This window comes from Pteropus alecto, unplaced genomic scaffold (genome assembly GCF_000325575.1).
Source record: "Pteropus alecto unplaced genomic scaffold, ASM32557v1 scaffold78, whole genome shotgun sequence".
NCBI lineage: Eukaryota > Metazoa > Chordata > Mammalia > Chiroptera > Pteropodidae > Pteropus > Pteropus alecto.
The window spans coordinates 1,032,271-1,056,861 of record NW_006443124.1 but is presented as its reverse complement, the minus strand read 5'-3'; the positions used below and the strand labels follow the sequence as shown (position 1 = coordinate 1,056,861).

The following is a 24,591-nucleotide window of genomic DNA, read 5'->3' as shown; positions in this document are numbered from 1 at the left end:
AACCCTTTAAGAAATGGAAATGTTTTTCTCCTCTGCCAGTCAATACCTAATATTTTTTCCTCAAATGAAGACAGATGGTACAGGCAATATCAAAAGACATTCCAGCAAGAATAAAAGAATAAATGTGCAATATAGTTGGCATGGTCTTTAAACACAATTGGACTCAAGACAAATTTGATAAATGCAGATTTCTAGGGGGAAAAATTCTGTCTTTTAAAATGTCTAAATTTAGTGTAGATTAAATGTAAACTGTTTATAAGCTATTGATATTATAAGCTATTGATATTAGCCTTGGAAAGACATTATTGGTGGTTAATTAACTGTATTAAAGCCAAAAAAACTTCTTATAAATACAAGACCTATTTGTTCTTTATACAAAATACCCAGGGATCATAGTCAAAATATTCTCATTTGTTGTTTTAAATCATGAGAGTTCCTTTCCTTTAAAAAGCAAAATTACCTAATTTTCTTTTTTCTTTTTAAAGAATACAGTTAACTCCATAACAGATATAATATAAAGAGTTGTTGGACAGGCCTTAGCCTTCATAAATAGTATAAAGCAATGGTCCCCAGCCTTTGTGGGACCAAAGACCAGTGCTCCTGTGAGAATCTAATGCCTGATGATCTGAGGTGGAGCTGAGGCGGTGATGCTAGCGCTGGGGAAAGGCTGCAAATACAGATAAAGCTTCGCTCGCTTGCCAGCCAGCTGTGCAGTCCAGTTGCTAACAGGCCACAGACTGGTACCCATTGTTGGCCCGGGGATTGGGGACCCCTGATATAAAGTACACTTCATCAAATAAGCATACTGACACTTTTGTGTTAATCTAAAAGACTAGAAGCTTGTGGAGTTAGCAATAATTTATTTTTTTTAAAAAAAAAAGTATGGTATAAACTCTCTCTTAAAGGCCCCAAGGAGGGAAAAAAAAAAATTTATTAGATCCAGAAATCCAAGCTGCCTTGACATAATAATGATTATATGTAGAATCTGATGGTTAGAGATGAAATCTGTTTGAGCCCAGCTTAAGGTTCTCATAACCAATCTGTAGGGGCTAAGTAGTAGTATCCCCAGAAACCAGAATAAAGCTCCATTTTGAATGAGTTTAATAAACCAGATAGACAAGTGTATCACCAATATCTGCCTGTAGCCCATTTTCAGTAAGATAAATTTTCTTGCTCATGAGGTCCACGTGGAAAACAGCATGTTCAGAAATGGGCGTCTTCTCAGAGTGTTCTTTTCCTAGGACAGGGATTCGTCGAGGCCCCAGCAGCGGATCATCAAATCTCATCAGTTTCACTTTGGAAAGATCTACACAAAAGAGATTATCAACATGAACATTTAATTACAGTCACTGACTCAAACCCATGCCTGAATCTGATCAATTTGCATTGTAAACACATTAGTTGTTATAGCTAAAAAATATTTTCATTCCGTTATTAAATAGAACCCAATCTCAGAAAGAAAGCTAAATCTAACAAATCTTCACCCTCTGTCAGCATTTGCCCAGATCAAAGACTGTGAGAGATTGTGTATTACACATACTCTGGAATACGAACCAAAGGGGAGGACTGAGTGTAATTTTGGTCTCTCAGATCACTTTTTCCATGTTTCAAATAACCATTCTTCAGACTATCAAAGAAGTCTAAAACTTCTTTCTCTTTCTTGTCTTGCTTCCTGGAATATATTAGAACAGCAAAAACTGTAGCCTTTTTTTTTTTTTTGGAAGATACTTTTGGAAAAAAGAATTACTCTCTAATAAATAGCATTACCAGTTTCTTGTTTTGCTCAAAGGATGAAAGTGTTTGTATTAACAAGCTGATGAGAGACAAGGAGAGAAAAGGAAAGGCAGGGGAAAAGGGTACAGATTTCAGAATTTTAAGCTTTTGGATAAGTTCCTACCCTCCCCTGCTTGAGATTTTCCTGATCTGCTCTTGTGCAAGCTGATAAAATGGCTCCTGGCAAAGAAAGCACTTGTCCCTCAAACAAATTTATGATCCAACAATCCTGCCAACAACCGAGCCTGAAAGAAATTTATTTATTTCAGCAATTCTGAGACTTCCCAACATCAAATGGTTTTTTTTCATATGGTGGAAAAACACCATAAATGACTACAAATGCTGATTCTGGGTTTACAGCTCAATCTAAGTGTTACGTGGCTAGTTATGCTTATCTTGATCTACAGAAATAGAAGATATGTTCCAAGTTACTTCCCACCCCTTTCTAAAGCAGATCGCTGGCTGGTCCTTGAGTTCCACTCCCTTATGTTGCGTTGAGAGTATGAAGCTTAGCAAGAGAGGGATAAGAGATAAAAGGAGACACTAAAGCAGCTGGCAGCTATGCCGGGAGTACAAGTTATCCAGGCATTCTATTTTCCTTGGGAAGCAAAGACTGAAGGACTGCAAGTTTAGAGTAGGGATCTTGGGGCTTACAGAGCAATTACCTATGACTACCATGAACGCAAACCCTGCCAGAGTCTTTGGAGAGTCTTTGCAGAGGCCATATAATCTATTCCCAGATATAACACAAGCCCTAAAAATTAAAACAGGAAAGGAGCAGATACAGCCTGCATGACAGCCACGGTCTTACTTTGGAGGAAGAATATAATTCCATTTTAACAGCTATTACGATCCAACATGCACATCAGTGACACCAAATTATTTTGTTATGGAAGCAGTGACAAGTCCTGCCAGCAGATTTTACGCACAAGGCCTTTTACTGCATCTCTCTCCCTCTCTTTCCTTCATTCCCTCCCTCCCTCTCCCCACTCTTCGCCACCACTCCGCCCCGCAAAACAGACCTCCCTCATCATTCCAAGCAATTCTGAATCAAACTATTTCAAAGAAGCCTTAATACTCAATCAGGATTCTAAGTGACAAAACACATTTGCTTTGATGGTTCACCATGTAGTTCATTACTGCCAATAAATCTTGGAGCTTTCTTAGCGGTTTTACTGTCTCTTCTTATCCCAGACCTCTCTTATCATTAAAGATGTTGAAATTTGAGTCTGCAACTACACAAGATTTAAGGCACTTAGAGATGAGAGTGATTGAAGGTCCCTAGGGATTGATAATGTGAAATGGAGCCTTTCACCTCCAAGTTATTAGTTCATATGTGGCATGGGTTGTGAGTGATTTAAAGTCATTATCATCAAATAGTTGCTCAGTGGTTTTTGTGGAGTAAAATGATAGTTTTAGCCTAGTTCCTCCTGGACCTAGATCATAATCACCCTCAATACAATTGGCACTAATTGGACCACTTGCTGGCTATTGCAGCAGACAGACCGAGAAATATGTTATTAAATTTCACTCCCTTCCTATCTCATTTACTCAGCCCCCTTAGATATCAAAGAATCCTGAGGGCTTCTGGAAAGTCTCATGGTTACAGCTATTCTGTACATACTTGGAAGAATATCAATTTCGAACTCCCCTAACATTTCTATCTATGCTCTAAAATTCACAGCAGCTACTAACACCAAAACTTAGCACACTTTATGATAATATTATTCACAGCTAGTATGACAAAGGATGTAAAAATTATGCCAGAAGCTCAGTGAGAAAAGACAAGATACAGAAAACACATTTCAGTGCAGTCCGAAGAACCCAGTGAGTGCTACATCTCAGTAAATTTAAAAGGGAGGCAGGTTTAACATTATATGACATAATTTTCGATACAGGAATACATTCCCTCATGTGCTACAACCTCACAATCATCCAATCCAGTGGGTCCACACATATATCTATTTTCTTTAAAAGCCACCATATTGTTCTTCATTGCTAAAAGTTCTTCTTATTATAAAAATCTTCTTGGGACTGGATATATGCAATATAAAATAGCCAAATGAAAAGCCACAAAATGGCTTCCTATATGTTCATATTTCAAATTTTTCAAGTTCTACTTTTTTGTGGCCTATAAGTTCTAAGGATGGCACTATCAGTCTGCAGTAACTGGTTTACTGAGGGAACATAATTAATGCCTGTAACAACACAGATGAATCTTGCAGACATTTTGACATAAGCCAGACACAAAATAACAAATGTGTATGGTTCCACTTATATAAGGTACCTAGAATCGTCAACTACATAAAGGCAGAAAGTAGAACAGTGGCTACCAGGGACTAGAGGGAGGTAGGATTGTGGGGAGTTATTATTTAATGCGTACAGGGTCTCAGTTTGGCATGATGAAGTTCTAGAGTTGGAGAGTGTGATGGCTGCACAACCATGTGAATGTATTTCACATCACTGAACTGTTCACTTAAAAATTACTAAAACGGTCAATTTTATGTTCTGTATATTTTACCATAATTTCTAAAATGTCTACAAACAATAAAATCCCTAGCGCAGATATACTACTGATGCACAGCGAAACAAGGGCCAGTTTCCCTCCCACTAGCACACCCTCCCTTCCCCCTCGCAGGTGTCATTTTCAAGACCCCATTCAAACAATATTTTCTCCAAAATTCATCCCTGATCACCACAGCTAGAAATAACCTCACCCTCTTCCGTGCTGTTGGTTTTATCTACACCTCTCTTACTGCACTCAGCAGTTTCTTCTGAGATTATGATTATGTATGCCAATAGCTTACTTAGCCCTCTATTTCTTCACCAGACACAGCCTCCTAATGAACAGTAATATGTGGGTCTCTCGATGAGTCTCTACACATACACACTTATCTCTATATACACTACACGATAGTCTCTCAAGAAATGGCCACGGACGGTAGACAAATGACTTCGAGAACAAAAAAATACAGGGTAAAATGAATTCCAAAGGGCTATTTTAAGTCTTCTATGTTACTGGGATAGTGTTGCCCTGAATATAGTTTCATAAATTAGGTCACTGTCTGGGATTTGTAAATCTTTCCAGAAAAATTGTACTCTGCTGGGATGTGGCCCAATCAACTCTTGATAGCCATCAAGAAGAGGAGAGATAAGACAAAATAGGGAATCTCAACATTAATTTGTCTTCATAATTGGGAAGAAAAATACAGACACATAATAACTCCCTTTGCACTATGTTTAGCCTAAGACCTGGCTGAGTAATGAGAAAAAAAGCTAAAAACTATTATATTAAATCTAATCACAGAAAATCTAGACTTGACCTTAATAAGAAATTAAGATTATTTACATATTTTACCTGGAGGCATACTGTTTACATGAAAAAATATGAGTTTGGAGTCAAACAGACCTGAATTTGAATTCCAGCTCCAAGATTTACTAACTGAATGAACTCTGCAAATTATTTAGCCTTTCTGACCTCCATTCTCTGTGAAGGGGAATAATAATACCCTCTACACGTTATACTGTCACAAAAGGATTAAATGGCTAATACATGGCGCACACAATGACATTCACTCTGTTTCTCTTCCTTCCCTAAGAACAGACCCAGTTGGGCAGGTTAGTTTGCAATATTAAGGGTATGTGTTCCTTAATTCTGAAAACCTCTGAGAGACAGAAATTGTTTGTTACAATATTAAGGATAGACAGAGTCTTGTAAAAATGTCCAATCCAGTGTCCTCATTTTACTAAAAGAGAGATCAGTTGAGAGATTAAATGACATGGCCACATCAACAAGCTTATCTAGTCACTACGTCCCAAAGAGAATATAGGTTTCCCAATTGTGGGTTCAATAGTCTTTCCACATTACACAACTGCCCTTAAGCAAGTCAGTTACTTTTCTTTCTCCCCTCTGCTTAGAACTCATCAAGTCCACAAGCTACTGCCAAATGTGCATTTCAGGAAAACTATTTACCTTTGAGTCCTCGGTCCATTTTCATTAAACGCCTGATTATGGCATCACAGTTATCTCCTTGCTTGATTTCAATTTTGGTTGAGAAGTGGCCATTGGATGGCTGGGGATTCACTAGGGAAACTAACACACCAGGCTAGGAAAATAAAGAGAAAGTAATTGTTATAGGAAGTCAAATCTGAATGCTGTTGAGAGAGGAGGAATCTCTGCTACATTTTTTAAAATAAATTTTTTAATTTTTCTATTATAGTTGGCATATAATATTATATTAGTTTCAGGTATACAACGCGGTAATTGATGTTTATATAATTTATGAATTGATCACCCTGATAATTCTAGTACCCATCTGACACCATACATAGTTATTACAATATTATTGACTATGCTGTATTTTACATACCCATGACTATTTTCTAACTACCAATTTGTACTTCTTAATCCCTTCCTCTTTTTTAATGTCCAATGAAAGACAGATTTAATTCTGGTATTCTAAAATCATGACAAAGGAATACTCAAATATAAAAGATGTATAATGCATACAACCAAATGCTTAGATAAAAATCACTATGACTACATATATCAATACTGTTGATGGATAATAACAATAATTATATTTTCTATTCTACAACTACCTTCATTCATTGAATTTCTACTATGTATAAGGCATTGTACAAAGCACTTTACAGACATTATTCCTGAATCTAGAAAACTATTTCTTTAAGACTCCTTTTCACAGATGAAAACTGAGAAACAGAAAGATTAACAAAGTAGGCCAAGGTCCTATAACCAGTAAAAGGCAGAGCCAGGATTAAACCAGCTCTATGCCATAATACCATCCGCATTATATAGTCAAAGATCCTGCTCATTATTTTAAGTGAAAAAAAAGGCAACTGAGTTTTGTGAAAGATTTAAATACATAATAGCTTCATGGAATGCTTGAAAGCAGCTTAAATAAACATATCTGTATAGGGAACACTATTTCAAGTACCTTATTTCCATGGTCCAAATGGCTGCACTTTTAAAAGTCACCATATGTTAACGTAATAAGGGTATTCATTACATGGTAACATCCAGGAAGACTCCATGATCATGATTACCTCATTCTTTCAATAGGATTTTTATTTGCTAGTTTTCAATTAAATGTGGCAAAAGTGACAGGATATAACTAAGTCCTTTGCTCATCAAGAAAGTAGTGCATTTTATGGACTCTCAAAATTGCAGTCCACTGGACTTTGCAAAATGCTACCATTCTGAATGGATTCTTTGAGAATAAATACATAGAATCTCCCAAAACTCCAAAACCTATTTATCTGGACCAATAATGGCCCAAAATAAGGAATAAAAAGGAATTATTCCGGCATAACTTAAGATAATGCATCAAGCTAATTTAGGCCAGAAACCAAAAATCCTAAATAACATTATTAACCAAGATGCACCTGAAGAATGAAAGTGCCTTTTCGCTGTTTAAAAAGTCTTACATTTCAATTTCCACTGTATTTCTAAATAAAGACCAAGTTTTGAAAATCACATTTTTATTTTTTAAACCTACAAACAACATCTGATGTCATAAAACCCATAAATGACATCTGAAGCTATCCGTTACAGTAGAGAAAGGAACAGTGAGTATTGCATCAACCAGATAATTAGAAAACCTCAAATCCAGCCCCATCTCTAACTATGTGGCCTGGACCAAACCAATCACTTACTCTTCTGGACCTCAGTTCTTTCTATCTTTAAAATGATGGGTTTAGATGTAATGATAGCTAAGGTCTCTTTAGCTCTAAAACACAATGATTCAGTGAGATTCTTTCAACTTACTTCTGTTCTAAAAACAGTAAGTGGTTTCCCAGGACAGCAGTCTTCTCTGACTTTATCTTCTGCTTCAGAGGCAAACTTGACTTCTATGTGTTCTAGCTAAACAGAGGGGAAAAAAATGGTAGTCATTAGTATCACTTAATATAATTGAAATTGATCATCACCTCATTTCACCAAAGGCTCTCCACTTAACATGAAATGGTCTGTACAATTTTATTATTTCCCGTAAAAACATTAAATGAAATCTGTAATCAATTAACACTGATCTTAAATGTTGCACAGTATTATTATCTATACAGTCATGTTTACCATTTTCTATAATAGAATCTGGCATCTATCTGCTGTATAAGAGAAAATGAAAAATCAGCATAAAAGGTTTCCACTTAAGTTAGAAAATTTAGCATTCAAGAACAAAAGGCTTCCACCTAAATAGAAAAAAACTCAGAAATGTAACATATTGCATATGCCTGAATATAAAATGACCCTAAATATAAGTGTCTCCATTGTTCCAAAGATCCAAGGTTTTGACCTCCATGAATATATAAGAATATTTAGAAATATCTTTAAAATAGATGTCTACTATTAATTTAATTAACTCATAATTATATGGCAGAAAATGCTTATTTAGAAACTATCTTCCATTCTAATATTTCATGAAATAATTTCATTCAAACTCTAAACCTGCATTTTTCTTTTTTTACTTCAATGTCTTCATTATCACTAGAACCACTTTGAGTCTTCTAACAATTTTCTAGAGCAAATTATCTTTCTTTCTGCCTAAGCTGTCTGAGAGACAGCATTTTTATAATCCGTATATAAAGTTGTGACTGGGGTGGGAAGGTGGGACTGGAAGAATATGTGAAAGCTATTGGTAATGTTTAGTTCTTCGGTTGGGTAGTAGATTCATGGATGTTCATTAAGTTATTAAAAAAAAAAATGGGACCAGCCATGAACCAAGGATTCTAATTAATCCAATTCTGTGAATCTAAGGTCTATAAGGAAAGGGTAGGGGTGAAAGAAGCAATTCAGAGCATCCCATAATCTAAGAGATTTTGAAAGTATTTCAATATAAGGTCTCCTCATTATTTTAAAGCTAATTTTGGGGGAGAAAATCCAGGTGTATATACCTAGTATTTTACATGAAGAATAACTGGTAAGTAAAATAAGGTGAAAGATCATTTTTTTCTTCCTGAAATTTCTATAACCCCCCTTCCAAAATAATTTTTAACTGATATATTTGGCAAAGATAAAGTTTATTAAAAGGTTTATTATAAAACAAAATAGCTGGATTATGTTTGCTACAGTTAACTAGTTATTATAATTCCCAGCCCCTCTTACCTCTAGGGAATTGGTCAGGTAGACTATATTCTCCATAAGCACCGCCTGTTCATCAAATTCTAATTGCAAATCCAGAACACGACGTCCCACCTTCTCCAGATTTTCCTAACAGCCAAAAAGGTTTTGAGAAACAAAATCACATTCTGAATATGTTGAAAAGAATATATTTCCTCCAAAGCAATCATTCTTCTCTCAACTGATAAAATCTTCAAATTTGAACAGTTAAAGGGAAAGCTTTAGACTTATGGTTTCCCTTATCTATGTTTGCTTGTTAATGAAATCACTAGCTCACAGTAATTATCATTTAAAGTATGATAAGATTAAGGCAGCAATGAAAAGACTGGAAGGACAAGGTTTCCAGATTCATAAAATAAATGATTTTATCATTGTTTACTTAGACTAACTTAATGTGCAAACCCGAAAAATTTGCTTTGACAAGGAATCAAATAAATGTAAGAAAATATCCGTTCAGTTAACCCCCTCAAAAAAAGTTTTTTCCAAGATACCAAATCTTTAAAGGTATAATCAAAGAATAGTGAATTAATAATAATCAAACAATTCCCAAAGATGTTCCTATAAATTTTTAAATAAAAATTTAAAAAGTCATACTATATGGATACTAAAATATTCCTATGGCATATAAAAAAAAATTTTTCTTAATTTCTTTGAACATGAAATAAAATAATTGCCATGCAAAATGTAACCTTCGGGATCCAAGTTCATATGCACAGACACAGCTACCTGCCTGGGCCACGCTGCACTGACAGAAAATGACCCACCATGATTCCTATACCACTGTTTTCCTTTACAGTCCAAGTTTTCTCTTACCATCAAAAAAAAAAAAAAAAAATGCTAAAAGCCATTTTCTTATTCTCAGATTTATTAAACTCTTTTCAAAGTTTCGAACCACTAACATGTCTGGCAAATCACCAATATTACTGAAAAAAAATATATTACTACTCAAATAGTCTAACACTGGTTTTTCAAAAAGCCAACTCTTGAATCTAATATTGTATAACTACTTTCCAAATCAGTTTCTCTGGATTCTGTTAATGCATGTCATCAACATTAATTGTCTTTGCAACCAATAATGAGATATTTTGTTGAATCTGTATGGTGAGAATGAATCTGGCATTCTAACCAATGGTACTAGCTGAGCAGGGAACCAGTGAATTCAGAGCATACTAGCAGACATAGTATAACTTGACTAAGATATGTTAACCCAGGATTCTAAATTATTTCTGAAATTTCAAACACCATAAGGCTCAGATGGTTGACTCTGGTCTAAGAGAATTAAAAGACTTTCCCAAGAATATAATGTACTCCAATGTAGGACAAGCTAAGAGTTTTGGTCTCCATTAGGCAGGCATCTGTAGCCTGAAATATTCGAGAATTAATCTAAAGTACAAGAATAACCACTATGTGCCTAGCAGGATGGAAGACATCGATTTACATTTAAAAAAAAATTACTGAGCCTACTTCTTGACAGGTAATATTTGGTTAACTGTATTACTTCATTCACTCCTCACAGCACTCTTAAAAGGTAGGTTTATTAATTTCCTCATTTTATAGGTGAAAAACCTTGTTGCTCAAAGAATTTAAGTGATTTGTCTAAGGCCTCAAAACTAGTCAGTAACAGGCAAACAGGATTGGGACCAAGATTTACCAGACCCCAGAGCCTGAGATTTCAAGCAACATACAGCTTTCTTTCTGTTTCTTTGTCAAGAAATCCAATAGATAAGTTATGTATATGAAGAAAATTAAGAGTTTAACCCAATGATTCTTAAGGGAGGGAGGTGTAATGATTTTGCCCCCAGGAGACATTTAGCAATATCTGAAGACATTTCTGGTTGTCACAACCTGAAGGGGGCTGAAGGGGAGGTCCTACTGGCATCTGACAGGTAGAAGCCAAGGACACTGCAAAACATCCTCTAGTGCATAGGACAACCCCTCACAACAAAGAACTCTCTGGCCCAAAATATCAACAGAGCCAATGTCTATAAGCAATGTGTATTCCTGTTAAGCTAAACCTATGCAAATGCAGAAACTTGGTTCCACTAATAGGATGGAGTAAAAATATCCTAAAGTTAGCCAAAAGAATATGCTTCCTCCCCAAAGTGAAAAGGGAAGGTAGAACAGGAAGAGAATCATTTAGTGCGGCAATTCTAAATCGGTTTTTCTTCCACAATACATATTTTCAAATACTCAGCAATTCCACAGGTAAACCCCAAATCTGATCGTTCATTTCTCACAACCACTGCTTGAAAAGTGCTACTTTGGCAGATTTCTTGGGGAATTCGTACCCAAAGTTTTCCCCCTTCCTTCTACTGTCCTACCTAACCATTACTCATGTGGGCAGTGACACAAGGTCCACAGCTTACCTTAATCATGGCAACAAACGGCATCGCTTTCTTCATGTATTTCTTCAATTCTGGCAAACTGCCTAGTTCACTGGCAATGACTTTGTTATCAGGCAATTTTCCATTATTGTTCTAAAAAAATAAAAGTGAGAGAAGATGTGGAGAAAAATACTTTAAAGATGATGCAGGATAGATACACCTGTAAGAAGTTGGCCAGACATACAATGGAGGCCTCTACCCATCTGCTAGAGAACTGCAGAAGAGTGTGCAGCCCCTGTGCCGTGAGGAAGTGAAAGGGGAATGAATAATACAGAAGGGAGTTTCCTCCTCCCTCTAAATTCAGAGAATATATGACTTTGGAGAGAAAAGCGGTATCACACAAAACCTTAACTTTTCCTTACAATAATGGCACCTCTAGGATTGTAACATCAGGTTTTATCTGATGAGAAAACGAAACGGTCTTATAAAGATCTTTTTTGTCTTCAAACCCCTACAAGCATTTCATTAGTTACATCGAAATGAAAAACTACACAGGGATCATACAAGATTTATACAATGTCTGCTTTTGAACGCTGTTATAAATTGTTACCACAAATGTGAAAGAAGGACTCTCTAGCTATCAATCTGTTAAAAACAGTATCATTTCTATCAAAAACAAATGCCTATACTCTATATCACTGATATGCGTTAAGTCCCAAATGTGCTGCCTGAATGTACATTCATTTCTGCAAACATCATCTGTCCCCTTTAATAGAGTGAGAAATAAAGCAAGCAGCCTTTTCAGAGTTTTGGGTGACTTATTTTCTCCTTATTATAGACGCACAGCATCAAAGCCAAGGGTTGGGAATAAGTCTAAATGAAAAGTAACATAAGATTTCCCATAATCCATTTAGTTTTAATTCTAACCTTTACTGAGGTACATGGGGAAAAATTTTTTTCTCTACTTGTCAATGTGCTGCTTTGAAATACAGATGAAAGAGAAGAGGGCAGGCAACACTCCTTTTCCCTGTATGTCACAAAAAAGGTTCTGTATTCAACATAACATTCTTCTTGATTACAAACTAACATTCTTTTAGTTCTTTTGGATGAAAACAAAAGTTGGAAAGGAAGGTAATGATTCCAAACAATAGCAAAAGATGATGTTATTTTGAAACTATGTAATAAGTAGTCAATGAATACTAAGTAAAACTATAACCTCTAAAAAGAACACTGGTGATGCATCTATTTTTTAATACCTGGGACACTACATACTATACTTGGTTTTTCTATTGTTTGAAAATGCTAGTATGAATATGCAATTCACAGACACAGTTTTATTTTTCCACCTACCAAAGTAGCTTCTCTTTTACCCATCATAAGTTAAAATCTGCAAGCAGATTCTAAAGTTTACCTTCTTTTTCTATCACACACCAAGGAAGAAGCAGTTCTCCACAAAAACAGGTTCATGAGGCAAAAAAAACAAACACACTTGCTCTTCTCTTTCCATCAAATCTTGCAAATGTACAAGTTCTTCTGAGTATTCCTTAATTAACTATGAAAATTATTGAGGCGAAATTCTAATAAAGGTATATAAAATCAAAACTAAGGATTTTTCCTTTGTATTATCACTTAAGGCTTTGGCTATAATCTGTTTTGTCTCTCTCTCTTTCTTAAGTGCACCTTAACGGTTTGTGTCTACCAATAACTATTCTCAATAACCTAAGCAAAAATTCCATAACGTGTACTTTACTTCCATATTTTGAATGTGAAAGGAAAAAAGTAAGTGAATTTTTAATTTTTCTCTTTAGAAACACCTAGAACTAAGTTAAATAGCGAGTTTCCTTTAAATAGAACGATCATATTTAATAACTATTTACCTGACAGAGCCAAAAACATCAGACTCCATTTCTATGGGTAATTAGTAAACTGAACACTTTCTTATAAATTACTCAAGAGCCAACCTTCAATTTTTTCAAACATAATTAGGTTAAGGCTTCATGAAGCTCAAGTGCTCAGGTCACAACATATCCAAACAGCCAACTCAGTCCTTTTGCTTCATAATTTTAATCACACGTATGAAAAAGTCCCACACCCTTTAATTATATACAACTAGATTCGGTGTAGTTTTGTACGAAAGTTTCAAAAAATGATGAAAAAGCAGTAGCTTTACCCTTGGCATCCATTTAAGAGCCACTGAGGATAACAAAAGAAGCCCTAAGCCTCGAGGCAGTTAAACAAAGCTGCCCATCTTCCCTCCTCCAGACACTGCCAATGCTCTAAAAACCAAAACACCAAAAGCAGGACACAACGCTGGGGGAAGAAGTCTGCTGAGAACATCACCTCAATGTGGTCACGTAGCACTGACAGGGTAGTATGCTGCCAAGGTGGGTAGTTCTTTGCCACATAAATGGTGCAGTGTGAAGGCTTCTGAGGTAGTTCCTTTGAGGTCTCAGTCTTCTACAGGGGAGAAGAAATGGAAAAGACATTTAGTCACTTTCATATATACCAAAAATAAAAAGAACCTTCCAGTGTATACCACTACCGCCTTTAACACTAAAAATATACACAGTATATACACAATATAGAACTGCATTAGCAGTGAAGATAGCCCTACACATCTTAACAAAAATGTCTGAATTTTTATTACTGTTAAATGTTATTTGATGAATAACTTTTCAAGAATGACCTTTGTTTAAAAAAAAAAAAAAAATGACTTCACCTTCCCTTTGGCTGGCATCATATAGTTCTTTAGTCGCAGTCTAAGGTCATGTGCTACTTCCATGAGGTACTGTGAGGAACGTATCAAGGTTTCATCCACAGGACCCACGACGGGCCATGAAGCATCCATAATTGAGTCAGGCTTTTAAAGAAAAAAAGAAAAAACTCAGGGAATTAGATGACAAAACTAGTTTATGATTCTTGATTACAGTTTCATACCAAGGCTAACATCTGCAATTGTGTGTTCCAAGTTCAAACCCTGACTACACACAGCACACTTCCATAGCCCCTGATCTAATGTTCCCTAGAATTCAAGCTGTGAAGTCTGACTCTACATTCTTAATTAGCATCCATTTGTACAAGCATATTAATACCCACACACATATGCTCACTTTCAAAGAAAATTATGTAATGCTAATTTGCCTAAATTTAATCATTATATAAATTATGCACATTCTCAGTTTTTATCCTATTAATACATCCAGTATTGCAAGTATGGCTATTTGGTATATACATCACGAGCACATTTTTGTATTGTTCATGTGCTGCAAAATACAAAAGAGTCTATCTAATAAGGTTGGAAAGGAGTTCTTAAACCAGCCAATCTGTTTATCTGCAAGCCGGGGAGAAATAACTGAATTTATCTTCACAGTAAGAATGCTAATACAATATCCTTGAATATGCAGCCCTATATATCCCAGGAATTTTATATAAAACAAGAATATTTATGCAAATATGCACTTCAATCTTTGTTTATAAACAGTCCATAACATTTATATTTTTCAATATTTTCACCTTTTTAACAAACACTTGGAAAAACAATTGGTCATACATGTATTCAAATGTATATCTGAACATATTTAAATGCATTATAACATTTCCCAACAGGAATTAAGAGATAAACAATATGCACAGTCACGTTTTAAAAATACATACACTGTGTATACATAAAGGCATATATATAATATATCTGTCTAAATAGGAGGTAGCTTCGGTTTAACCTGTTGCAGTAATTATGATGATGAATTCAACATTATTCTTGAAATACTAATTTTCAGTCTTTTTCTCTTCAGTAACAACATTACCACATTTATTTAATGAGACCAAAATCAAAAACGCCCACAACATCTTAAATGCATAAAGATACCTTTCCCAGGAGGGTCCAGATGTGCTCACACAAATGTGGACAGAATGGAGCCAAGAGAAGTGTCTGAACTTCAATAAACCGGAACACAAGGTCTCTGTGCATCCCTTCTATGGCCAATTCACGGTACTTATCTTTTGCGGCCTATAAAATTTGAAATTATTTACCAATTCTCTCCCCGTACTTCTTTAAAATAAAAGTAAAAAAAAAAATCAGTGTCTCTGTTTTAATGCATTTTTAAGTTTTTAGTCTTTTAAAATCCCATGATGAATTTTTGTGGTTTTAACGATTTACAAGTAAATGTGTATCAAACCTCGTTCAAAGGATACTGCAGTTCTGAGTCTCAAAAAAAATTAAGAAACATTTTGTAAGACATAAAAGTCGAACAATTTAAACTAATACTAAGGGCAAAATGCTCTGAGCAGTATATAGGAAAGATATTAAGTACCAAAAAAAGGCTATAAACATGATATGTCAGTGTGCTCAGCACTTATCATTTAACCACATCTATGGAAACCAAGTTACATAAATCCCAATACGATATTTTACAAAACCGATTGAGTAAACCTATTTTTACTTTAAGCACTTCAACTGCTAAACTTGAGGAAACACTGACACCTTGTGGAAAACTTCAGAAAATGTTTTCAAATAACAAGTTACGATTATGCCTTTATTTTTTTTTACCAACTTAAAAATGTTTTCCTGGAACGTATGACTAATTTTTAGATATAATCTATTAATATGTACAACTTAACCAGACACAGGATTACTTATATTAAGTAAATATAAAAGGAAAAGTACCAAAGGAAACTATTTATAATCACAATTTATTGAAGAATTTAAAACTTTCTGGGCAAGATGTTTAGTCTCCACTTCTGATGTTATTATGGTATAGCAGGATGGGAAAGGGGCAAAAATACATCATATTCGCTCTGATGTTATTTTATAACTACTAAAAGAATTAATAATAGCCTACCTGAAACTCAAAAAATCCTGTTTTCAAAGCTTCTTTAAACATCATCTTTTCATAGTTTTGATCTGTTTTTATAATTCCTGCATTCATTTCACTATTAAATAGGAAAAAAAGGTTACTGAATTTAAAGGCAAGTAGAGATAGGTATAAAAATCTGCTCCAAGTCCTAATTTACAGTCAAATGAGAACAATGCCTGAAATATTCAAAACTGCTCAACCAGAAAACCATCTCCGTGTTCCTTAAAACTGCCTACTGCAGCCTCCCTATTGTCCATCCACTTTTAAGTACATATTGTCACCTGACACTGCTTAGAGTTCCTGTTTATGATAACATTATTAACCATGCGTTTATTTCAAAATTCTTTGACGGAAACTTCGTTATGAAGCCCAAATACAATATGAAAATAGCTTACCTAAAGTTATAGTCAGGTTTAATAGTTGCATTTAAAACAACTGACATTGAATATTTAAGAAAAATGTTCTCATGCTACCTCGGGCCCTTCATAAAATGGCCTAATCTGGCCTCCATATACTGTACTTTAAATAAATACTATACTCTTTCCATGGCTTTCTCCTCTCCGTGCAAAAATCCTGTTTATTTTTCAAGAAACTCAGAATTCACACCATCTGAATTCCGTCAATCCCTATTATTACACTTAAAACTGGTGGGATAAGTGTTTTCCTCTCCTGCTGGACAACTGGAGAATCAGGTCTCATCCATCTTTCTCAGACCTGTGCTAAGTATGGTTCCTGATACGTAGAATTAATAAATGTCTTTTGAAGGGGGCAGAAAATGATAATTCTTCATTTCTTTTAATCTACTTTTCCTTGAACCATTCTGCCCTACTTTAATGCAAGACAGCACAATAAAATGGTTATGAGAATGGGCTTTGGAGAAATATAGAAACACATTCATATCCCAAATTCGAAATTGCTAGCTTTGAGGCATTTAATGAAATACTTAATTTTTCCAAGCCTCAACTTCTTAAAGTACAAAACAGAGCTAAAAATATCTTTATCTTATAAGGTTGTCATGTGGCGAAAATCAGACAATGGATTCAAAGTACTTAGCATAGCATCTGGCACAAGTAAGTTTTCAATGAATAGTAGCTATTATCATCAGCTAATTTCTTTTAGGGGATAAACAAAGAAAACTTTAAAATGTACCAGGACTATGCAACTCTAAAGTACAAAGTGGTTGGGGTCCTTAGATTACCTGGCAAAAACTCTATCATTGAAGGTGCTGGCAGGACCACTTCTTAGGCTGTCCCAGTTGGCTACCATTTCTTTCACCCACTCCACCCAGGTGTACAGACGGAGAATACCTGCATCTGCCATGGTTTCCACAAAGTTAGCATCTTCAACAGTGTCACCAGCATCAGCCAGAGCCAAGCGCATTCCTAGAAGAAGAAGAGAAAAAACAACTGATGATTTAAAAACGTGGTTACCGAATATCAACTATGTGTCCAGTTGGGTACATCACCAAGTCTATACATAAATTAAGAATTAACAAATGTTTTAAAGAACTGTCATGGGTCAACAGCAAAAACAAAAGTCACCAAAAGTAGTATCCCTAACGATGTTGTTAAAATATTTGAAGCATCTGTATTGATTTGCATACACTTAACATCAATATGTGTTTATTATCAGGCATGCCAAGTTAATGAGATAAAGTGATCTTTAATGAGGCAAAGGAAAAAAATGATAAACTGGGGATAGATATCTCAGCTTCATTTAGAGGTAGCAAAATACTATATTTTAATGCATGAAAACACACATTGGTGCCTTATGTGTACAAATACATATTTTACTTCTTAGTCCTAAAAATAGCTTCTTCTAAGTTTTCTAACAAAATTTTATTATTCAACCAAAATCTTCCATTCTAAAATATTGAAAAAAATCAATAAGAGCTTAATTTTGCAATGAAATACTATGTTGCTGCAAAAAAAAGAATAAGAAAACCACATTTTGTGTTATTAAGATGGCTTCTTTCCTTAAACTTCATGCTAACTTCAATCTTTTTTTCCGCAGCTTTCTCACCTCTCTCTGCCTTCACAGAACTCAAGATAGAGTTAGGGTCTTGCTCTGGATGAGGCTTTGGCTTAAGGAAAAGTTGTGGCTAGTTTGGTCTTCTATCTAGACCTCGAGAATTTTCTCCATATCAGCAATAAGCCTGTTTCCCTTTCTTACCATTTGTGTGTTCACTGGAACAGCATGTTTAATTTCTTTCAAGAACTTTTCCTTTGTATTCACAACTTGGCTAACTATCTGGCACAAGAGGCCTCGCTTTTGGTCTCTTTTGGCTTCCAACATGCCTTCCTCACTAAGTTTAATCATTTCCAGTGTTTGAATTAAAGTGAAAGACAGGCAGAGACCCCTTTCACTTGAACACTTAGAGGCCATTGTAGGGTTATTAATCTGCCTAATTTCAATATTGTTGTGTCTCAGAGAATAGGGAGCCTTGAGGAGACGGAGAGAGATGGGGGAACGGTCAGTCGGTGAAACCATCAGAACACACGCAACTTTATCAATTAAGTTTGTGATCTTACATGGATGCGGTCTCCGGCGCCCCAAAACAATTACAATAGTAACATCAAAGATCACTGATCACAGACCATCACAAAAATATAATAACAATGAAAGAGTTTGAAATATTATGAGAATTACCAAATTGTGACCCAGAAACACGAAATACGCACACTGTGGGAAAAATGGCAACGATAGGCTTGTTTGATACAGGGTTGTCACACACCTTCAATTTGTAAAATACACACTATCTTGAAGTGTAATCAAGTGAGGTATGCCTGCACATATACTAACCCATACTCACATCAGTTTATTTTTATACCTATCTGTACACAAAATAAAAACCATGAGTTTATCCTGATATTGCCAATTCCAATCCATTTACCTCTATATAGCTTCTCTCTCTGACTCTGAGCTCTCATCTACAGTATATTTATTTGTTCATCACAGTACACATATATTTCAGAACTGCTAATCTACACCACCTATAGAAATATATTTGCTAATTTCAGTATTTGTGTATAGTTCCTTTTTTGCCTTACGGTGTCCAGTTAAAATACTGTTATTGAGTTATGTAGGTTAGTCCTTCCCAATCCCCTGCAGTATGGTCTTGAACTGTGCTAGCTGTGATCAGAAAAAAGAAGTGCCACGATGGCCACAAACTAAGATGCACAAGAAATGAACGGGTCCTTCAGGTCAGACAGTTCATTTCTTCTCTTGACAAAGTAATGATTAAATGAACAGTACTGAGGCCAGGGAAAAAATATTCTCCTGAAAAGTGAACACTCCCAAGTTCAAGTCACCCATATTTACAGTAAATATAGAGGAAATACTTTGGAAAAGCTGCCTACATATTAAACACCTCTACAAACCAACTCTTCAATCTAATCTTAGCTTGAATTTGTCCCTAATGATCACATCAGCAATTCTTATGTTTTACATCTTACAGCATTTGTACACAAAGAAAACATGAATACTTTAAAATATTGGCAAAAGTAATAAAATTAAAACAATTTAAAATTGCGTTCTGTAATCTGAGGACAATGGGACCCTACATAACAGCAATAATAATAAAAAAAAAAAGTATACTTACCGTCTGCTGAAAACTTGTCAATAGCTTGGCTCAAAGTGAAGAAGTTGCCTGTGGATTTTGACATCTGGAATTGAAAGCCAATGAGTAGGCTTTAGTAAGAATACATATAAATAAAAGAAACCTAATCAGCCAAATCAAATGAAATAGGTTGGCCATAATCGAGTAAGGACAAAAAGGATTAGAAATGTGAAAAGAAAACAGATACCTTAAACTAATTTTACAGAGGTGAATACTGAAGTCCAGTCAATAAAGTCACTTACACAGTTTATTCAGCTAGTCAGTGACAGAGTGAGGATAGGATCTCCAGTCTGCTACTCAGTCCACTGCTCTTTCCATTAGCCTATACCATTGGTTTAGACATGTGAAATTATTCCACTACAACCTTGGAACACTTTAGTTGGTCATAAAAAAGAGCATTATAGCTAGTAGTCATTCAGAAATACATGGACTAGCTCATCGGTCAGAGTTGGGGTTTTAGGGAACTCCCTGTCATTAGGGTCACAATAATTGGTTGTTCAAATTGTGCTCCGCCTAAGGGCAGCACATCTAAGGAGGCCCTGTACACAACCTAATAATATTACTTTAAAGTTGTTTATGTCTTTATCATAACTTTGCTGATACCAAAGAGAGGTGATATTACATCAATTTTCCAGTATATGGCAATAAAGTATCTTGTACAGTGTATAATACAACAATGTTGAGACCAAAGAAAATGTCATTATAACAAACTATAGAATTAAATTAAAATTCTGTTATTCTAATTTAATGGCCAGTAACTGTATAAAACAAAAACAAAACCATCAAACTATTTTCTCTACTTAATGAGAAAGATGCTCTAAGTTCTCAACACTAGGATCTATACGTTTCCATCTCTGTCTCTGACCCCTTGTGTCCTTCTGTCTCTTTCTCTCTCCTCCAGTCACAATTTGTGTCACCTTTTGTCACTCTAAATACAAATATAATAGGTAATGTCATAATATGTAAGTCCCTCCACTCATTTAATAGTATCCACTCTACTCATTCAATTTTAAAGATAAATTTTATGCTGTTAGTTTCCTAAACGTTTTAAATGGAAAATTTTTAACTTTCTGATTTTCATTTTTTTTTATGGCTTTTATTTATTTATTTATTTAAAAAAAATGATTCCTACATCTGAAAAGCTTTCTGCAAAATTTTAACTTTCAAGAGGCAATGAGTCTGAAGTGTGCTGAAGGTGTCCTGGGAAGAGTGAGCGAGAGTGAACAGAAGCTGGAGCTCTGAGGAAGCTCAAGATTTAAGAGACTGAGGCGTGGTCCAAGGGGGAGGAGGAAGACAAGGAGAGAGTAATGTCAGTCATGTCACATCTGTCAAAGAAGGAGATCATTTCAAGAATGCAGGAACACTCACTAGGTTAGCTGGCAGCCAACTCACTTAAGACATTGCATTGCCAGATAAAATATATAATATCCAGTTAACTTTAATTTCAGGTAGAAATTTTTTAGTATAAGTATGTCCCCTATTTTCGTTTGCTAAATATGGTAACTGTAGTAAGATGATGACTAAAATGCGCACGTAGATGCACATGGTAGTTAAAGCAGGGTCAGAGGACCACATGGTAGAGACATAGGAGAGGACTGGAAGACAGTGCTAGAAATCAGGCTGTGAGGCAATAGGGTAAGGGCAGTTAAAACAAGGAGGATTTTATTAATGGGAACAGGCACTATATGCTGTATCATCTGCCCCATCCGATCCCCTTAGCCAGAAACCACGTGAGGTTCAAGACCATGTCTTATGTGTCTTTGTAATCAAAGACTTTTACTCTTGTGCATCAAGAACTCAATAAATAGCTCTTATATTTAAAAAAGAAAAAAAAAAGAGGCAATGAGCCTTACCTTCTCAGAGTTGAGGAGAAGATGTCCATTCGTTCTCACAGCTACAGGCCATTTGTCCCTTCATGGATAAATGTTTAAAGACAGAAAATAAAATTTAAAGTTTAAGGTTTAGGCTTAAAATTCTGGAGTCAATGCTAAAAGATTCATAAAAGTTTGCTATGACAAATGTACAAGAATATTTTACTAAGTCTTATTCATAACAGGACACAAATGAAAACGGAAGTGTCTATTAATAAAGGACTAGTTATATAAACTATGGTATAGGCATATAGTGAACTACTATGTAAGTATTTAAACAATACAGGCAGGGCTATATATATGGATATAAAAAGATCTTAGAAATATGTTATTACATAAAAAAAAGAGACAAAATAGTGTCTACAATGTTGTATCTTTGTATAAATTAAAAAATAAATAAGTATAGATACCTGATGCTGGTGTAACTGATAAATCTATATCCTACACAATAACTCCTTATATAATTAAAGCCACAGGACACCCCTATCAGTAAGTAATAAATCCAGTCCCCATCTTTTTTAGCACTCACCTTTGTTCTGGCCACATAGCCACATGATTATAAAGGTAATATGTAAGATGATTTGGAATAAGATCCTTGCCAGAGACTCGAAGATCCACAGGATACCAGAACTCAAACTCCTGCTTTAACCGATCTAATTTTTCCTTTGGGATCTGAGTCTTAGGAAATGGAGCCTCCTTGAAGAAAACATAATCCCAAACTTCCCTGGTCATCTGTTGTGGTCTATATTAAAAATAAAACAAATAAACAATAATAACTATATATGTAATTTCTTTGAAAGAATCAGTATTTTAATCTAACTATGAACTAGGAATATTAATGTGGTGACAGTAGCAAATAAGGACAACAGACTACCATAAGAATGAAGACTGGATAATAATAAGAGAAGGGGCTATCGATTACTTTTTCTCAGTTCAATAGCAAAAAAGTAAAACCATTGGGATAAAATCCTGCTAAATGAATTCTTTTATTTTTAAATGCCTACAGCACTTGGTCTTCCTAGGTGGTGTCCCATCCAAGTACTAACCAGGCCCAATCTTGCTTAGCTTCTGAGATCAGATGAGATCGGGCACGTTCAGGGTAGCATAGCTGTAGACTAAATGAATTCTTATAAAAACTAAATATTTAAAAAACGAAGCTTCAAAACATAAATCAAAAGATCATATCTCTTCCTGACAAACTTCTTTCCCTTAGCCATTTACCAACCTGATGCCCAGTGGAGACTCTGCCTGTCCACGCAAGTTACCCCCCTGCAACAGGTGTGCCACGGTATAAAACGCCATGTAAATAGTGGAATCAGATAGTGATTCAATCAGCCACTGCTCATCCCAAGGCAGACGAGTACCTGAAAGATAAAAAGAAGAAAGCAAATGCATGTGAGACCTAAGAGATACTTCATCTACAGAATCTACTTTCAAGAACAGGCCTATAGCATTTACAAAGCTATTATTCAGAAAGTTCTTAAATCTACTTGAATAATTAATAAAAATAAAATGGTAAATAAAAAGCAAAATGGTTGAAGCACTTGAAACTTCCATAAAAAGGTCACAACATAAAAGGTATGTGGGTTAGAGGGGGCACATTTCTACCACGAGGTAGATGGTAGGGGACCACATCCTAGTTCCCCTCACCCTCTAGACTAAACCTCCCAATCCCAATTTAGAAAAACAATAGAAGAGAGAGGACCAGGTAAAAGCGTTAATTTGTGTAACTGGCAAAGTCATTCAAATAGAAAAATCTGAAGTTTGCTCACCTAGACCGTAAGTTCTTGAACAAGCATGTGATTGTAGCCAATCTAAGGAAGCTTCAAAATTCCTCCTCGTCTCCTCACAGAATCTGGAGAGTAAAAAATAAAGTGTTTCTCTTCACCTTTACTGTCCTCCACGTTTCTCATCTCCTTTCCCTTCCCTCATCACTTCCCTTCTCCCATCTTACGTATCCAGGTTCTTCAAGCACTGGGTTGTCAGTTTTCTCCAGTTCTCTTCTCCATAATCCAAGTACCTGGGAGTGCACAATTGGTTAGAAAAAAAAAGGTCAAAAAGGATAAGCAAAGTGACTGAAGAAAACTTCTTCTTGCTATAAGAGAGACTAACCACTGGTCACACAAGGCCACGACACATTCATCTGCAGACCGGGATATGACTTGTTTCTCTGGTTCCACATAAATAAGTGCATCTCCCTAAACGAAAGTAAATAAAAATATATCAGATATTAAATCAAGTCAATCTCTATGTCTCAAGGGTAATAAAAATAACTTTTAAAAATGCCATATCACTGTACTCAAAACCGGAAATTTGTTAAGAGAACAGATTTCAGGTGCTCTCATCACACATAAAATAAATGGTAACTATGTGAGGAGATATATTAATTAGCTTGATTACAGAAATCATTTCACCGTTTATATGTATATCAAATCATGCTGTAAGCCTTAAATAAGTATAATGTTTCTTTTTAAAAATTAAAAATAAAAATATTGTCCCACACTGGGAATAAAAAAAAAAAAAAAAAATACTGTACCACCAATAATCAAAATCCCACATTTTCATTTTATCTTCTTTCTTTCTAGGCTAAAGTTATCTGCCCTATTTTCTATATAACACTTGCTTTTGAAACGGCATGCATCTTCAGCAAGTGGATCACCTTCCCTAGGTAGAGATTATTCCTCTTCAGTGAAAAATGAAAGATGTTTTATTGTTTCTCGTCCTATGGTTTAGAGGTTATCCTTGTTATAATAACAATATAATAAAATGGAAAATTAAATGCATGAAACTTTTTAAAAAATAGATGCATAAAAATTAAACACAGAAAATATTGTTACTAAAGACTTATACTGTCATTAAAAATTCCCACTAGAAAACTGATCATGAATTTTATTTTTTACCAAATATCTCTTAATGTATTATGATCCTAAACTTGTTAAGCTAGGATAATTTTTAAAATAATATTCAACATTACTCATAAATGAATATTCATTGCTGTGGGTTTAATGCAATT

The 24,591-nt window shown here is 35.1% G+C and overlaps 1 protein-coding gene and 1 pseudogene across 2 annotated transcripts in view; both read right to left on the bottom strand.

The window, feature by feature from the left end:
* Window positions 1-1,084: 1,084 nt before the first annotated feature.
* LARS (leucyl-tRNA synthetase) overlaps window positions 1,085-24,591 on the bottom strand; it is a 50,368-nt gene continuing 26,861 nt past the window's right edge. For both annotated transcript variants that reach the window (XM_015598093.2, XM_006922966.3), the window contains exons 16-32: window positions 23,691-23,776; window positions 23,533-23,598; window positions 23,351-23,433; window positions 22,804-22,942; window positions 22,108-22,320; window positions 21,561-21,618; window positions 19,690-19,753; window positions 17,287-17,470; window positions 16,074-16,164; window positions 15,101-15,241; window positions 13,955-14,095; window positions 13,576-13,692; window positions 11,278-11,388; window positions 8,897-9,001; window positions 7,562-7,657; window positions 5,747-5,879; window positions 1,085-1,306 (exon numbers count right to left, since the gene is read on the bottom strand). In XM_015598093.2, coding sequence (XP_015453579.1) covers window positions 1,101-1,306; window positions 5,747-5,879; window positions 7,562-7,657; window positions 8,897-9,001; window positions 11,278-11,388; window positions 13,576-13,692; window positions 13,955-14,095; window positions 15,101-15,241; window positions 16,074-16,164; window positions 17,287-17,470; window positions 19,690-19,753; window positions 21,561-21,618; window positions 22,108-22,320; window positions 22,804-22,942; window positions 23,351-23,433; window positions 23,533-23,598; window positions 23,691-23,776 — 2,034 coding nt within the window. In that variant the 3' untranslated portion in view covers window positions 1,085-1,100. The remainder of the gene's footprint in view (window positions 1,307-5,746; window positions 5,880-7,561; window positions 7,658-8,896; window positions 9,002-11,277; window positions 11,389-13,575; window positions 13,693-13,954; window positions 14,096-15,100; window positions 15,242-16,073; window positions 16,165-17,286; window positions 17,471-19,689; window positions 19,754-21,560; window positions 21,619-22,107; window positions 22,321-22,803; window positions 22,943-23,350; window positions 23,434-23,532; window positions 23,599-23,690; window positions 23,777-24,591) is intronic.
* Window positions 22,576-22,694, bottom strand: LOC112471970 (annotated as a pseudogene).